Genomic DNA, 16,571 nt, shown 5'->3' on the forward strand with positions numbered 1-16,571 from the left:
CAATCTGCGAGGGGGCCGGTGCCTGCCATCAAGTGGAGGTTTGTCACACAAACCTCGAAAAGTGGTCATTCCATTTGCCTCATATTTTCTCCCATTTTTCTGGGCATCCCCTATTCTTGTTTTCAGTTATAATACTCATGCCCATATCTTTGTCTCAATCTCTCAGGCTTTGCGCTATTTCCGCACCCCAAAATTGGGCTATATTGCGTTTAGCCACTTCAAATCCTAGGGTCATCCAAGTTCGTCTCAAGTATCTCAGATATTAAGTAGGCACCACTTGGCAGTAAGAGAGGACTGCTGTGTCCCAACGAGCATTCACACTGTTAAGGATTGCCTCCCAATAGCACTGTATTACTGGGCACTCCTAAATAATATGAAAAAAGGTACACTTTTGGGTCCAGTTCTATGTAATATTTAAAGTTGTACCAACCAGAATACTGCGTTGATTGCTTTGTCCTTCGGGGAAGTATTTATCATTTCTTGAAATAAATCCAGGTGTTGTTGGTCAGGAAGCTAATTAGAGGCAGGAAGGGAAAGTTGTGTAGATCTTCATGTAGATCCTTAATCTGACTACTCAACCTAAGTATGATTACTTTGGCAGGATAGTTTTATACCCCATGCACCCAGGTGTTAAATACTGAAAAGACAGCTGCATGAGAAGACTGTTGAATCTTTATTATTACAGGAAGTTCTATGAAGTACCGCCGAACACCTTCACTTCCAGATCCACACCGCCCTCAGGACCACACTTAGAGGCACCCTCATCTACAGACCACCAGAAACCCTCACACAATTCAACGAAGACATCACTGACTTCATCAGCCCACATGCCCTCACCTCTGAGAACTACATTCTACTGGGAGACCTCAACTTTCACCTGGAAAAGAAAAATGACAGCAACACCACCACCCTTTTGGACAACCTGGACAACCTCGGACTCAAACAACTTGTTACACCCCCACCCACTTGGCCGGACACACGCTCGACCCTATCTTCACCTCCAGCAAGCACATCTCCTTCGATCACACCACAGCACTCCATTGGACAGACCACAGCTGCGTTCACTTCAGCTACAAAAAGACCATGATCCACAACCCCCCACAACCTATTCCTCGAAGAAACTGGAACAAAATCACCACCGACCAACTCTTCACATCGCTCAACCTAAACCCTCCTGCCATATCATCGGACCCAAACCAAGCTGCTACCAAACTCACACAATGGATCACCCACAGCGCTGACGACTTAGCACCCTTGAAAAACCACCAGATCAAACAAGTTAGCAAAAAGGCCCCCTGGTTCAACGATGACCTTAAGAAATCCAAGAAGCTATGTCGTACTCTCGAGAAAACCTGGAGAAAAAACCCAACCACTGACAACCTGACCACTTTCAAGGACACCACCCGCAAACACCACCAATTGATCCGATCCACCAAGAAATCAGCATTAAAGTATCGACTTGACAACAACGCCCACAACAGCAAGGAACTATTCAACATCGTCAAAGAATTTACCAACCCCACCGCCGGCACCAACGACATCACTCCCTCCCAAAACCTCTGCGACTTTTTATCCTCTTTCTTCCACAACAAAATCGCTGACATACATAACAGCTTTGAAAACCAGTCAGAAGAACAGCCCACTCCACCCACCTACGAACCAAAACAGCACTCTCACAACATTTGCGCCTGGAACCCAATCACTACTGAAGACACCATCCGCCTGATGAACTCCATCCACTCAGGATCGCCAACCGACCCTTGTCCCCACCACATTTTCAACAAAGCAGACTCCATCATCGCACCCCATCTCCGCGATGTCATCAACTGTTCCCTCAACTCCGCTACCTTCCCGGAAAGCTGGAAACATGCCGAACTAGGCGCCCTTCTGAAGAAACCCACAGCTGACCCCTCTGAACTCAAGAACTACCGCCCCATCTCACTCCTCCCATTCCCTGCCAAACTCATTGAGAAAGCCGTCAATAATCAGCTCGCCGCCTTCCTTGAATCCAACAATTCCCTCGACCCCTCACAGTCCGGCTTCCGAGCCAAACACAGCACCAAAACCGCCCTCATCGCAGCTACAGACGACATCCGAACGCTACTGGACAACGGAGAAACAGTTGCCCTCATCCTACTTGACCTCTCCGCCGCCTTCGACACAGTCTGTTATAGCACCCTCATACAACGCCTCAGCAACGTCGGAATACAAGGAAAAGCTCTGGACTGGATCATCTCGTTCCTCACCGGAAGAACCCAGAGAGTCTGCCTCCCCCCATTCAAATCAGAGGCCATCGAAGTCATCTGCAGCGTACCACAAGGATCATCTCTCAGTCCCACCCTCTTCAACATATACATGAGCCCCCTCGCATCCATCGCGCGAAAACACAACCTCAACATCATCTCCTACGCAGACGACACCGAGCTGATCCTTTCCCTCACCAAAGACCCAAACACCGCCAAAACAAATCTACACGAAGGAATGAAAGAAGTAGCCGAATGGATGAAAAACAGCCGTTTAAAACTAAACTCAGACAAAACGGAAGTCCTCATTTTAGGATCATCCCCCTCATCCTGGGACGACTCATGGTGGCCACCGGCCCTGGGTACAGCACCCATACCTACAGATCACGCACGTAACCTGGGCTTCATCCTCAACTCCTCCCTCTCGATGACCAGACAAGTCAACGCCGTCTCATCTTCATGCTTCAACATCCTACGCATGCTCCGTTGGATCCCCACCGAAACAAGAAAGACGGTTACCCATGCACTGGTCACCAGCCGACTGGACTACGGAAACACCCTCTACGCCGGAACCACAGCCAAACTACAGAAAAAACTCCAACGCATCCAAACCGCCTCAGCCAGACTCATACTGGACATCCCCCATCAAGCTCACATTTCCGGTCACCTGAAAGACCTCCACTGGCTCCCCGTCAACAAGAGAATAACGTTCCGTCTCCTCACCCACGCACACAAGGCCCTCTACGACCTAGGACCCGAATGCCTCAACACAAGACTGTCCTTCTACACACCCACCCTCCAACTACGATCATCCAATCAAGCCCTCGCTGCAATTCCGCGCATCCATAGATCCACCATGGGAGGAAGATCCTTATCCTACTTAGCGGCCAAAACCTGGAATTCTCTCCCCACTCACCTCCGCCTTACACAGAACCACATCTCCTTCAGTAAGCAGCTTAAACCTGGCTTTTCGACAAGTAATGCACCCACCCTCCCTCAAGCGCCTTGAGACCCTCTGGGTGAGTAGTGCGCTATACAAATTCCTGAACTTGAACTTGAACTTGAAAGCAGACAGTGCATGATTAAAAAACGTGTCCAGCAAATACATCAGAAATATTAGACAGCGAACTCCAAGGCAAACAGCATTACTCCTACCAGGCATTATAATGAAACCCATATGACTCTAATTAAATATTAGATGTGCATCACACCATCATAAAATATAGACATGTAATTATAATTGAAAATGTTATACTGACGTGATTTCACGGTGTTTATTTCATATGCTTCCTCTTTCAACAGGTGGTTCCTTAAAACACACTCCATTGTGAGCCATGCGGATTTGTTCAGTGGCTCACAGTCCCAAGTCAGCAATCGAATTGGTAAGGTATTCTAGTTTGTATTTTGTACCTATTTTATTCAAATCCATATGTATTACATTCATTTGAATTAGAGAAACTTCTTTTTACTCTTTCTTGCACTTGTTGAATGCCATTATTCGGCGAGCTTCTGCGGGAATGTTTTTCTTGGTGAACGCCAGATTGCATTATAAAGAATGAAGACTAGTCCGATGCAACTAGTTCAGTCCCTCTTTGTTGATGCTCCATATGTTTGTGAGGACTGGAACCCAGCATTTCTGGGGAGTAGCTCAAGTGAGTCCATTGCCACTGAAGTCAGAATGTGGGGCAGAGGGTAACCAACACTGCACCTGTGGTATTGATTTATCAGGCTGCTTGCTCACATTGTTATTGTCTTTGGGAGTCCCTGCCTCGAACCTATCTCATCCCCGATGGGAGGTTTGACAGTAGTTACAGACCAGGAGGGCAGGTTTTACTTTAGGCAGATACTGGTGCACCCAGATCAGAGGCTGCAACAAATTTCGTCCACACATTCAGAGGCTGCAGCTCAGAATGAAGTGAGCTGCTTTCAAATTGGATGTTGTTGTCCTATGTTTTTGTCTTTTTTTGCTGAACTCTATTTTTGTTGGTCATAGAACTCTGCACACTTTACTGCTTTACAGGAGTAAAGTACTTGTGCTCTCCCATTATAGAAGGTTGAACTTGGTATGAACCTGATTGGCATATTTAACTTAACTTAACCTGTAAGCCCCTAGAATATGGAACAGAGTATAGCATGGGCCTGTAAATTCAATGTCAGTAGTTAGATGCAGCATCCATCACTGCAGACCTACCATTGCAGCCTGACTGTGCAGTTTGACAATGTCAATTCACCCTATCAAAATAAACCCTTTTTGGCAGGTTTAAACCTTGTTTTTCAATATTAATAAGCCACCCCTAAATAGACTTTAGTGCCCATAAGACAAAATGCACGATACTCAAAAAAGTAAGACATATAAATGTTTATAGTGAAAAAGGCCCAAATGCTGATATCACCGTAGCAGGGGCCATCGCTCTATAGGAAAACACCAGGTTACATTAATTCATCTACTAATGCTCATTTTGGTTGGAAGCAGCAAGAAATCCAAGGACTCTTTTTAACAGTTATTAATAATCCAATGTAATGTTTTTTTGTATAACTATTAAGAGACATTTACTTTTTAGGAAGTTACCTTTGTCGTGCCTGAAGCCACTAGAAGCTAACCCGCATTTTGCTTTCCCACTTCTGCCAATCTGTAATAAGCATTTGAATAGATATGAATGAAGTGTGAACTTGCTACCAAGACAGGGACAAAATCTCTTGGGTGTGGGGAGTTTTTGTGCCCTTGACCTAATGGACTGTGGGCTGGGCCCAGGAACTTGCTTAACCTTTCGCAAGCAGATGTAGTTAACACTGAGGGCTGTACCCTTCTTTTGCCCCTTCCCCCACCCCAGTCAGAACAGCCCCAATCACAGTGGGCATTTTTTTGACATCACAGTGTAAAGTCCTGCTAGAGAGCCAAAACCTGCATGACAGGTCTGCTAGGGATTGTCATATGGCACTTGGACTGCACTTAAAAGGAGAAAAGGATGCTAAAACAATTCTTGTGGTTCCAGTGTCTAGTAGCTGAATACTTTTATTCTGTCTCTGAAGTTGTTGTGGGTACAGGACGTACCTCAAACTTGATTTCAATGTTAGATGTGTGAGGATACTAGAATTACCATAGTACATTTCCCCCAAATACACACACACCGTAGCCCTCACATCACATGTTAAGAGTGGCAAAAAACTTCAACCATCTTGAGAATGTCTAAAGTAGGTAGGGCTAGCCCCGGGAACCTTTACCCCATTGGTTAAGGTGTCCCCAGAGGTCTTTCCCACCCGTCCTGCCAAGCATAAATGTCTCATTTCCAGGCACCCACCTTAGAACATTCCCAGACTTGTGGAAGATCAGAATAGGATTGAATCTGCTGTTTGTGACCTGAGACTGGATCTGCTCTCTCTTGTACCCATGACAAACAAGTGTACTCCAAGGGTCATAAGGCTGACCTCCTGCTAAACCTACAGGGACACAAGAAGCTACAAGAGCCCCTTTCCTGCAATTCGGTCAGCTGACCAGTAGTAAGTGTTCCTCGACTAAGCCCTCCTGTGGGCCTCTACTGTCCCCCCTATCCGTCGTCTCAAAGTGCTTCCCCTGAGGTCTGGGTGCCTTTGGAAGTTTACACCTGTGGTCAATTGGGACATAAATGACTAAAGCGAGAAGGTATAATCTTTGACCAGCTTAGTGTATCCAACCCAAGCTACTTCGTGGGTAACATCAAACTGCTCCTAAGTCCTTTTCTACCACAGCCATTGATTGTCATTGCTACTTCGTGCATCTCTGTACTATTTGTACTAAAGCCTTTCAAAATTCATATCTCTGATTCCCATTTTTGGATTTTTTATATTTATATGTCATTTTGTTTATTACATTTTACTCAATTTTTCTAATTTGATTTGGGATATTTATTGTCTTGCATTTCAACTTTATTAGTGTTGGACCTGGCCTTTTTTGAAGGGTTATCCCAGAACGTTTTGCCTTCCTCCTGTATTGTTTCTGACCTGTTTTTGTTGGTTTTATGACTGGGCACTTTACCACTGCTGATCAGTGCTAAAGTGTATTTGCTCTCCGTGTAAATTGTGTTTATGGATTAGTGATTCCATGATTGGCATAGTTGATTTACTAGCCAGACCCTAGTACAGTATATTGTGTGTCCCCAGGGCCTGTATATCAAATGCTGCTAGTGGGCTGCAGCACTGATTGTGCGACCCACAGAAGCAGCCTGTAAAACGTAACTCTGGCCTGCCATTGCAGAGCCTGTGTGCAGTCTGGGACTGCCATGTTGACTTGGCAAGTGCATACACTTGCCAGTCCCTAACCTTCCATTTTCGTACATGTTATTCACCCCTAAGGTAGGCCTCAGGTACCCCTATGGGCAAGGTGCATTGTATATGAATGGTAGGGCATGCTCTGTTGTGTGTGGCATGTCCTGATAGTGAATTACTGCCAATTTCGTTTTTCACTATTGCAGGGATACCTGCTCCCATAGGATAGAACGGGGAGTTTGTTTGTAACATCTTATAAACATATCTGCCCCTGGGAATAAGGTAAAAAATATAACGTTGAATATGCCTGAACTCAGAATGTTAAAATGCATCTTTTAGTGAGGATGATTTTTACATTCTGTGTTTAAAAATACCACTTTTAGAAAGTAGGTATTTTCTTGCCTAACCATCCACTGTGCCTCTGCTAGTTTTATGTATTGCATGCCTCACTTTAGATGATAGGGGCTGGGGAGGAGAAGTGGCTCCTGAGAGTCTAGGGGGGAGATGTCCTCTCTCCTGAATGGGCCTTCAGGAAACAAAGGATATTTGTGTATAAAAAGAGGGCCCCAGACCCGAGATCATTTCTAGGAATCAAGAGGAACCTTTGCCAAGGAGAAAAGCTGGAGAAACTGAGAAGGAATACTGCCCCTGTACTGTTTGCTGTCTGTGGTTGGCCTGCAGTGGCTGTTTCTGCCAAGGAAAGGAGAAGGGACTTTGCTTTGTGCTGTGTACCCTGCTTGTAGAAGATCTCCAAGGGTTTGAAATAGAGCTTGCCTCCTGTTAAGAAGTCTCAGGGACACAAACAACTTCCTGCAGCTCTGCTGGTGCTACTGGACTCTGCCATCTGTTAGTCCTACCCTTGCATGAGGTGCCTCCTGCAGTCAAAAGGCATGAGACATGGGTTTTGCAGTTGCCCTCTGCAAGAACCGGTGCAAAGCATTGCAAAACTCTGCAAAGCCTCTCGGAACCAATGCTGGGCGATGCGAAGCCTCACAGAGTCCCCACAAGCGACATAAAGCCTTACCGCACAGCCCCAAGGACCAGCACCAGACAACACAAAGCCTTGCAAAGCGACGCCCCACCTCTGGTGCGCAACAAATCGCATTTGGGCGCAAAGTCTACAAAAACACCAGGTCACTGTAAGAAACTGATGCATCACCTCCCCACAGTAAGAAACCAACGCATCACCTCCCCTTCAGTAAGGAACCAATGCATCACCTCCCCTGCATGGCAGTAAGGAGCTGACGCATCACCTTTAGTGACTTCAGTGATTCATGCTAACAAGGACTGTAATCATTACTTGAGGTGATACTTAACCCTCTTAACCCCCCCCCCCCCATCTAATAACAAAACTTGTCACAGATTTCAACAGCTGCAGTCAACCATTTACAAAGTAGATCACCTCAACATAGTTTGAGCCTGTGTACACAGAGGCTGCTCACTGCCTGCCCTCACGACACATACGTCACAGGTTGAGGTTGGTATTTGGCATCTCCAGAAGCAGACACAGCTACAATAGCAAAAGTGCACTTGCCAGTGCCTGACACTCAAAGAGTGGATATGCAGCCATTGGCATGTGCAGCAAGTGTGAAAGACGAACGGATCCAGGTTGGGCTTTGGCACAGTAACGGTCCTGCTCTTGCAACAAAACCCTTCCAAGGCTCTGCATCACATGTACAGATCATCATTGGAACCAGAAAAGAGATAAAGCTTGACTAATACATTCAGTAAACACTAAATATAGATAGACATCTAATGCAAAATAGTTATAGCAAAGTTACAGGAATGTTATCTTTTTTACTGATTAATACTAACTGTAGTTTTTATGACTGCACTCCTTGAGCATTTTATACTCAAAAAGTACTCTTAATCAATTAATACATTTGTCTTCTAGACAAACTGTCTTCATGTCTCTAGCGCCTTCTTTGTAGTACAAATCTTGAGTTTGTTAGTACTAAATTTAGGGTGACTATTCAAAATGAAAGCAGTCCTGGGACAAAGCACCAGGGTTATCCTCAATCAAAAGAATAAACAAAAAACCTTAAAGCTAATACTAAGGTTTGTTGAGGGCTTCAGACAACTAAACGGAGTGAAAATAATAACAAAAAATATATATAAAAGTGTAAATCAATTACGGCTATATAATAAGTAGCAACTACATAGTGTGCAAATATTTCACATAATGAGTATAGAGGGTGATGGAGCCATCTCACGGAAACAACCAGTGAAAGATTTAAACACAGCTTTGAGTGCCTCTAATGGTGCTCCTCATTGGTAAGTTCAACACTGAGGAACAGCTTCTCATAATTGGTAGATCCAGTACCGACATTCTACTACTGTCCTTGCCTTTTGAGAAATTAAGGTATGCACCTTATACTATTACTGCTAGTTAGCCAGCTCCTAAAATTGTGAGATGAGTTGTTGAATGTGTTAAAAAGTGTATGAGGCTCTAATTCATAGCTCAATACACATGATACACATTTTTAACCCCTTCTGTGCTCCCTCCCCAGTGCTGCGCACGACCAATGGCCGACGCAGCCCTGCCCACCCTTTAGAATGCCCGCACTGCGGCGGAAAATACGCTAAGGTTAAGGCTTTAAAAGTGCTAGCACACTAGAAATACATTTTATGGTGCAGCCAGGCACTCTGTAAGTTTTTAATATATAAAGACATTTTAGATTCATTCATCAGATCTCCTCCCACTGATATGTACCCACTAGATCAGTGATTCCTTACCTGTGGTCTGGGGAGACCTTGGGGTCCGTGAAGCCTCCTAAAGGGCCCTGCGACAGCTTAGAACATTAAGTAATATTTACAGATTAATTTAGTGTATATAAATAAAGAAGCAAAATGTGATGTTGAAAATTTTAAAACGTTCCGTAAATGTTTTAGGAATTTTAAACTGTATGCTAAAAATTAACATAGTGTCCTCTTATTGATTTGTGAAAGCCGTGCAAGTGCATCAAACAGATTATAGTATGGACATTGAGGGGCCTAAATTGGGTTAACGAAAGCTACAATTATCCCATAAAAATTAAAATGTTGATTTAAAAAACATATTTTGGGTATTTAAATAAAATATTTTTATCGTTTGTCATTGTTTGAAGAATGCTTGTTCATGTAGTTCTTGTGTATTGTTTTGCGATTCAAAATATAGAAAATGTTTACGCCTGTGTCCACATCTTCCAATAATGGCTTAGTGGGGGTCCCTGGATTCTAATAATTATAAAGTGAGGGTAGCTGGGTTCCAGTAATGATTAAGTGGGGGTCCAAAGAAGTCAAAGGTTTACGAACCATTCCATTCGATAACTGACTTTATAGCTAATTCTTGGGTCCAATTTTCATCCAATTTTCATCCACGTAAATTACAGATTCATAATTAGCACATGTACTGTTCTTTTATGCACAAGACCCTTAATGTGGGTGCAGACAGAAAACATCTAAGGAAAGCATGAGCATGATGCTGCAATCGTCACAAATTAATTGCTATCATAACAGGTTGTTTAGCTCACGTAATAAGTGTGATGCATATTTGGGGGTTGATGTTTATAGGTTTCTTAAGTTACCTCAAACTGAAAATGAATCATACCAGGTAGCTGATAATAACATATTTCTTAATTCACCACAAACTGAAAATGAAACTCATTGTTACCATTCTCATGCAGCTGTGGGGTCCTGTGTGGCAATGGTTGATTACGAGACTGATGTTCCTGAAGAAATAAGCTTCAAGATTGGAGAAAGGATTGAGATTGTTGGATTTTTCATAGAGTGTATGCCATGGTTTGTTGGACGCCATGCGGATACTGGGGAGACTGGATTTGTGAAAAGCAGGCACGTGAAGCCTGAGATTCCTGAAAAGGAGTAAGTGTCAAAATACTCTTGATTTTTCAAGAATTTTGTGATGATAGTACCTTGCTTTTCCCCAGTGTCAGAACATTGGAATGCTGGGAACTGCATTGATGACCTAGAGTGGTGGTTGTAGCCTAAGAATATCTGGTAAACACCTTCTGCTTCAACATTCAAATTCTCATCCTTCTGTTTCTCCCAGTTTAATATGGAACATTCTGCTCTCAGTGGATGGGATGTTATAATAACTTCATAGTGCTTATTCCTTGTGTTACACCAGGTGCTAAAAACCCTCTCTCTTGTTATAGGCCCTCGTATGCAATTTGGGCCTATAACACAGGTGAAAAGAAAATTGTTGACAAACGTAGCGTGTTGAATCACTTTAAGGCAACAAATAAGTAATTTGAGATATCATTATTGTTGTCATTTAACCTATTATGGGTGACGTAATGTGTGAGGTCATAAGCTGTGCCTGGCCAGGGCACAAGTTGTAGTTAGCTTCAGTGAACTATAATAGGTGAATTTCAGATATTTTTTGTTTTTAATGTTTAACATTGTACCTTATTTCAACACCCAACTATAACGCACTTTAACCTCTGTTTTGTCAGTCAACATACATTGTCCAGTTAAAGGCATTAGCTTAAACTCTTCTGGCATGTCAGTGCTTTATGTTTAACCTACATGATATAATCAATAAATACTGGTGATTTCTCTCTCCCTAGAGTGCTGCTGTGGTTCCTGATCCGATCGACTATCACGGACATATATAGTAAAACATTACGATAATGTTCAAGCTGCCTCTATTAATTAATAATAATAATAATGATAATGTGATTTGTGCACCTGGTTACTCCATCCGTAGTGCCCCCATGCTATAAATACAATCTTCCGTACTGACAATTAAATGGTGTGCTCATCAGGCCGTAACTTTGCCTGAAAAAACAGGTTTTAAGTTTTTTACGAAAGGCCCATTCAGATTCTTTCTGTCTTAGATGTAAAGCCAAAGTGTTCCACAATTTAGGAGCCAAAAAGCCAAAGGAGCAACCTCCCATACAGGCTTTTTTTCACCCTGGGAATAACAGTAAGCCAGACCTCTCCAGACCTGAGGTTTCTTCTAGGATACAACTTCACCAGAGGATGTAAATATGGTGGTCCTTTCCCATGCAAGCATTTGTGGCAGAAATACATAGCTTTAAAGGAAACTCTCTTCCTCACAGGAAGCAAATGTAGTTTAGGGAGAGCTGGCCCCATGGACGACTGCCTTCGAGATATTAACCATCAGCCTTGCTGCCGCATTCTGCACTCTCTGGAGTTTAACCAATCTACCTTGTTAGGCTCTAAGGTATAACACATTACAGTAGTCCATCCGGGACATGACCAGTGCTTGGTCAACTGATTTCCTGGCAGCCTCAGCATAGAGTGGATGCCCCCCCCCGTCCAAAAGAATAGGCAGGTTGGTGCTGAATGGGGTTTGCTAGTTAAGAGCTCTGCTTTGTGCATCTGGTCACCAGGCACCAGGCCACCAGGCAGAGAATCAAATTGGTGATTATTTCCCTCAGAAGAAAACCTCAGTTTTTTCAACATTTAGCATGAGGCAACTATGGTCCATCCACTCAATCGGGAGGCAAGATCAAAGTTGAGCTGTTGAGTCTACCTTATCCTGAAACGGGGTGATAAGCTGCGTGTCATTGGTGTATGACACAATGTTGAAGCTGTGTTGTTTAATGACATCTGCAAGGGGGTGCATGTTAAGATTTAACAACGTAGGGCTAGGAGCAGAACCCTGAGGCTCCCCCTTTCACAATGAGACAACCTCAGAAAAAAACTGTTGTTGAACCTCCTGAAAGGTGTGATTCTGGAGGAAGGAATCTAGCCAGCACAGAGCAGTATCTCTGAGACTGCAGTTCCACAGCCGTTCCAACAAAAGGCTGTGGGATACTGTATCAAAGGCTGTACTTAGATCTAGCATAATCAGTGCAGTGGTTTTGCCTCCATCTGTCTAAGGGTTCAGACGCTAACAATAACCCTGACTCCATGCTGAACTGTGGGCGGAAACCCGATTGGGTCTCGTGCAGTAAATCCTTAGCAACAACAAAACTCATCAGCAGCGGCGGCCGGCACAGGTAAGCGCGGTAGGGCAGGGTGGGGTTCAGGGGGGGGGGGGGAAGTCAACAGACGACGGAATAGACATAATTAAATAAATAAAACCTATTCCATCATGAGTCGACTTCACCCCACCGCACCCTGCCCCGCCTCACCGTGCTTACCTGTGCCAGCCGCTGCTGGTCATCAGCTGTTCATTTATATGTTTCTGGCTTTGCAGGGCCCAAAGTAGGTTTTGGCCGCCATAAGTGTGGCAGGGTATGCTCAGACGTGAGTCCCTTGCTCACTTTGCCACTGGATTCAAGCAAGCCGGGCTGAAGACAGCTGGAATGCCATAAACCGGTCCTCGGAAGCTTGTTTCCGGTCCAGGGAAGACATGGCTTGGCAGTTCTGGCTGGACTGTTCCCATGAGGCATAGGGTCAGACCGATTTGCATATAGCCATGTCTGAACTGGGGTGGCAGAGTGTGCTAAAGAACGGTGATGGATTAAACCCAGATCTTTTGACTGGGTGTGAGTGTTTGTTTGATTCAGATGCTCCGTCCATCACCACCCCCTTTCGTACCGCTTTTGGCCGCCATAAGTGTGGCAGGGTATGCTCAGACGTGAGTCCCTTGCTCACTTTGCCACTGGATTCAAGCAAGCCGAGCTGAAAATGGCTGGAATGCCAGAAACCGGTCCTCGGAAGCTTGTTTCCGGTCCAGGGAAGACATGGCTTGGCAGTTCGGGCTGGACTGTTCCCATGAGGCACAGGATCAGACTGATTTGCATATAGCCATGTCTGAACTGGGGTGGCAGAGTGGGCTAAAGAACGGTGATGGATTAAACCCAGATCTTTTGACTGGGTGTGAGTGTTTGATTGATTCAGATGCTCCGTCCATCACCACCCCCTTTCGTACCGGTTTTTTAGGAGTGGCACAACCATAACCTATTTCCACCTCGAGGGGACCTACCCCAATACTAAAGATTTATTGACCTGGTCCCACAATCCAGATAAAATTGCCTCCCTCCCTTGTCCCAGTATCATAGGCGAGGCAGGGTCTTTTGGGAAGCCTGATTTCACCCTAACCATCAGATCACGCAGCTCATCTGTGGTTAGGGTATAAAATTAGAGAATCCTACCTTAGCATCCAATGGTTTATACCAAGTTTCTGTTTGTGATAATCCTTCAGTGCCTTACAATATATGGCTTTATCCAAGGCACTGAAGTTTAGACGCCAAAGCTGCTCAAGATGTTTACATGTCTTTTTTGCATCCAGAGCTCTTCATTGAACCATTCAGCTGAGGGTTTGAGGCATTTAGCTATATAGCTCATCATTGGTACAATGTGATCAAATGCATCAGTAATCCATTTCTCCAGTTGTAGGATAGCCTTGTCTATACAATCACTTAAAATTGGATGGTTTACACTCAAAGCCTTCTTAAAGGCAGCAGGGGTAACCTTCATCCATTTTCATGACCAACTCTGCCTATCTCCATTTCCAATAGGTGTAGGAGTGAGCAAGAGGATCTGAAAAGGTATGACAGCATGGTCAGACCAGATCTGAGAAGTAGGGGAATCCACCACCACTCCTATAAAATTGAAAAAATCATCGGATCCAGTATATGGCCCTTACTGTGCATAGGAGTATAAAGCAGTTGGACAAACTGGAGAGCTTCTAAGTCCTCAACAAGAGTAAAAGCCGGCTTGCATGTTGCATCCTCAACATGAAGATTAAGGTTACCCAAAACTGAAAATGAGAGTAACACAGCAAAAAAGACGGGAAGATATCAGCCAAGGCAGATAAAATTTTGAAGCCAAACAAGTCTCCTATCATTGATGTCTTGGGGTCCCAGGGCCTGGTGGCGGTGGAGAACAGCCCTCAGGTCATATCACCAGCAATGCATCAGGGGCATGTGGTCACCTTGGCTGCAAGTCGCTTTGTTCTCCGGGCTTAACCGCCGATGCTTCACCTCTCTCCCTTCCCTCCATCCCTCCATCCCTCCCTCCCTCCCTATCTCCCTTCCTCCCTCCCTCTCGATAGGCACTGGCATGCAGCACACTGCTCATAATGGCTCTCCAGCAGCAGCCGCTGTGGCAGTGCCACTCATCGCTTTAAGAGCTTTGCAGCAGTCTGGATTGAGGCTCTCGAGTCTCTACTGCAGGGGTGTATTCTCATGGTCATGCTCAGACTGGAATCTCGCCTCAATCGGGTCTGGTATTTTTGTATGGGCCCGGTCCGCCATTTTGGATTCGCCAACCCTTGTCTCTCAGGGGACCTCCGGGACTTCTGTTTCACCCTAATGCACCATCAAGGACCCAATATAGCATGTAGCGGGCATGGGGGGACTCATAGCATAAAGTGGATGTCCTAAAGAATAGCCAGGATGGTGCTGGATGGGGTTTGCCAGACAAGAGCTCTGGTTTGTGAGACCTATGCCATCGTTGCTTGGCCATACCCCCTCTTCCAAGTCTACTTATTTGATATGTATTGAAAAACCATCATCCCCAATATACTACAAAGTGGTGCACCAAATATTATTAGTGACTCGAACTTTCACCTAAGATATACTTGTAATTCCTCATCTGTATTGATACCACTTGTCACAGCATGTAACTTATAAATACAGAGAGTTTCAAATTTGTGCAATCTAAGGATTCTATCTCCATCACTCCAATTAGGTCTCACTGTTGATATCACAGTGAATATATTATGAGATAGTTTTGATGATATATGTTCTTTCAAAAGTGCACTATCACACTATTAATGGACACTTGGTATCTTTATTTTTCAATGCCTGTAGATGTTCTTGCGATCTTACTTTACATTTTCTAATACTGGAACCAACATATATTTTACTATAGGCAAAAGTAATTATGCATATACCAAAAAGCTATTGCAATTCACAAAAATCATTTATAACATATTTCCTATTATTGATCCTATTATTGATGTCTTGAAAATTGAAGACCTTACCATATGTAAAGTCACAACTAGAGCAATGTCCACAATTATGAAAACCTTTTTTTGTTTCTTAAAACTCATAGTGTCACTTGGACTGAAATAGTCCTCAACGTCCGATTTCTCTTTTACATAATTGAGGTTTGTCATTTATATATTTACTCAAGAAGGTATCTCTCTTCATTTGTCAAGAATAACTTTATTTGGTTCAAAAATGGACCATAAAAGTATAACATACTTACAAAATGAATAGAGTTTACATGTTGAATTGATACAATAATATGTCACTTTGACTCAAATACTCAGCAGTATATAAAAGAAATTTTAAATTCAAGTTTCTAAAAAGAAAAGCGCCCATTTCATTTACATTTCATACCGTTCCCTTATTAAAAGTGCAATTTTAATAAAATGTAATACTGCGGTACAAATAACTTCAGTGGACAAAGAGCATAGGAGATTAAAACCCTCCTGGTAATTGCGGGGGCGAGTTCTCTTAAAAGTGGAATAAGGAACAGTGCTCTTGGCTCTTTGTGAAGCGTACAGAATAGAGTAAAGTGCAAGGTGCTTTTATGTGTTGAACTATCGCAAGGGCAAGGACTAAGGTTATTGCACCATCTAGCCTGTTTGGGAAAGGCCACTAAAAAGTACAATGTGCAAAGCTGAAGCCTATTCAATCGAAATCTGAACTGCACGTTTGTGGTCAAGTAAAATTGTTGTTGTAAAAGGGGCCGATCTAGCTGAGGATGCAGCCCTGATAGCCGCCGGCGATTATCAAGCTCAACAAAATATGCATCTTTTATAATCAGTTTCATATTTGTATTGATGCTGGCAGGATTCACATACTAATGCCCTAGGCCTAGTTCAGGAAATGCTCCTTTCACATAGCGAAGCAATGGGATAGCCTCGGCATTATCCAGCGTCATACAATCCTTGATAATTTCCCTTGTGAGCTTTAAGTCTTCTGACAGCCAGACTTTAGCCCAGAGAGTCAGTGGAGCAATATTAATCTGATCCCCAATAAAATCGATCCCTACCTCAGAGTGACAGAATGCTGTGGAAGAGCTTTTTGGGATCATCAACAATGTTTTTGAAAACGTGTTTTCTAGTGTTTGCAGTTGTGTACTTTTGTGATCTCCCTATACTTCCCGTAAGTAGCAATGGACAAGCATTTTGATTTATATAAAGTAATTAATTCC

The 16,571-nt window shown here is 43.7% G+C and overlaps 1 protein-coding gene across 2 annotated transcripts in view; it reads left to right on the forward strand.

Annotated features, from left to right (window-relative positions):
• The window catches only part of SH3TC1 (SH3 domain and tetratricopeptide repeats 1), a 368,620-nt gene that overhangs the window by 183,659 nt on the left and 168,390 nt on the right, over positions 1 to 16,571 (forward strand). For both annotated transcript variants that reach the window (XM_086964135.1, XM_086964136.1), the window contains exons 8-9: positions 3,546 to 3,625; positions 10,151 to 10,346. In XM_086964135.1, the coding sequence (XP_086820261.1) occupies positions 3,546 to 3,625; positions 10,151 to 10,346 (276 nt within the window). The remainder of the gene's footprint in view (positions 1 to 3,545; positions 3,626 to 10,150; positions 10,347 to 16,571) is intronic.

The sequence above is a fragment of the Lissotriton vulgaris genome, chromosome 3_2 (assembly GCF_964263255.1).
Source record: "Lissotriton vulgaris chromosome 3_2, aLisVul1.2, whole genome shotgun sequence".
Classification (NCBI taxonomy): domain Eukaryota; kingdom Metazoa; phylum Chordata; class Amphibia; order Caudata; family Salamandridae; genus Lissotriton; species Lissotriton vulgaris.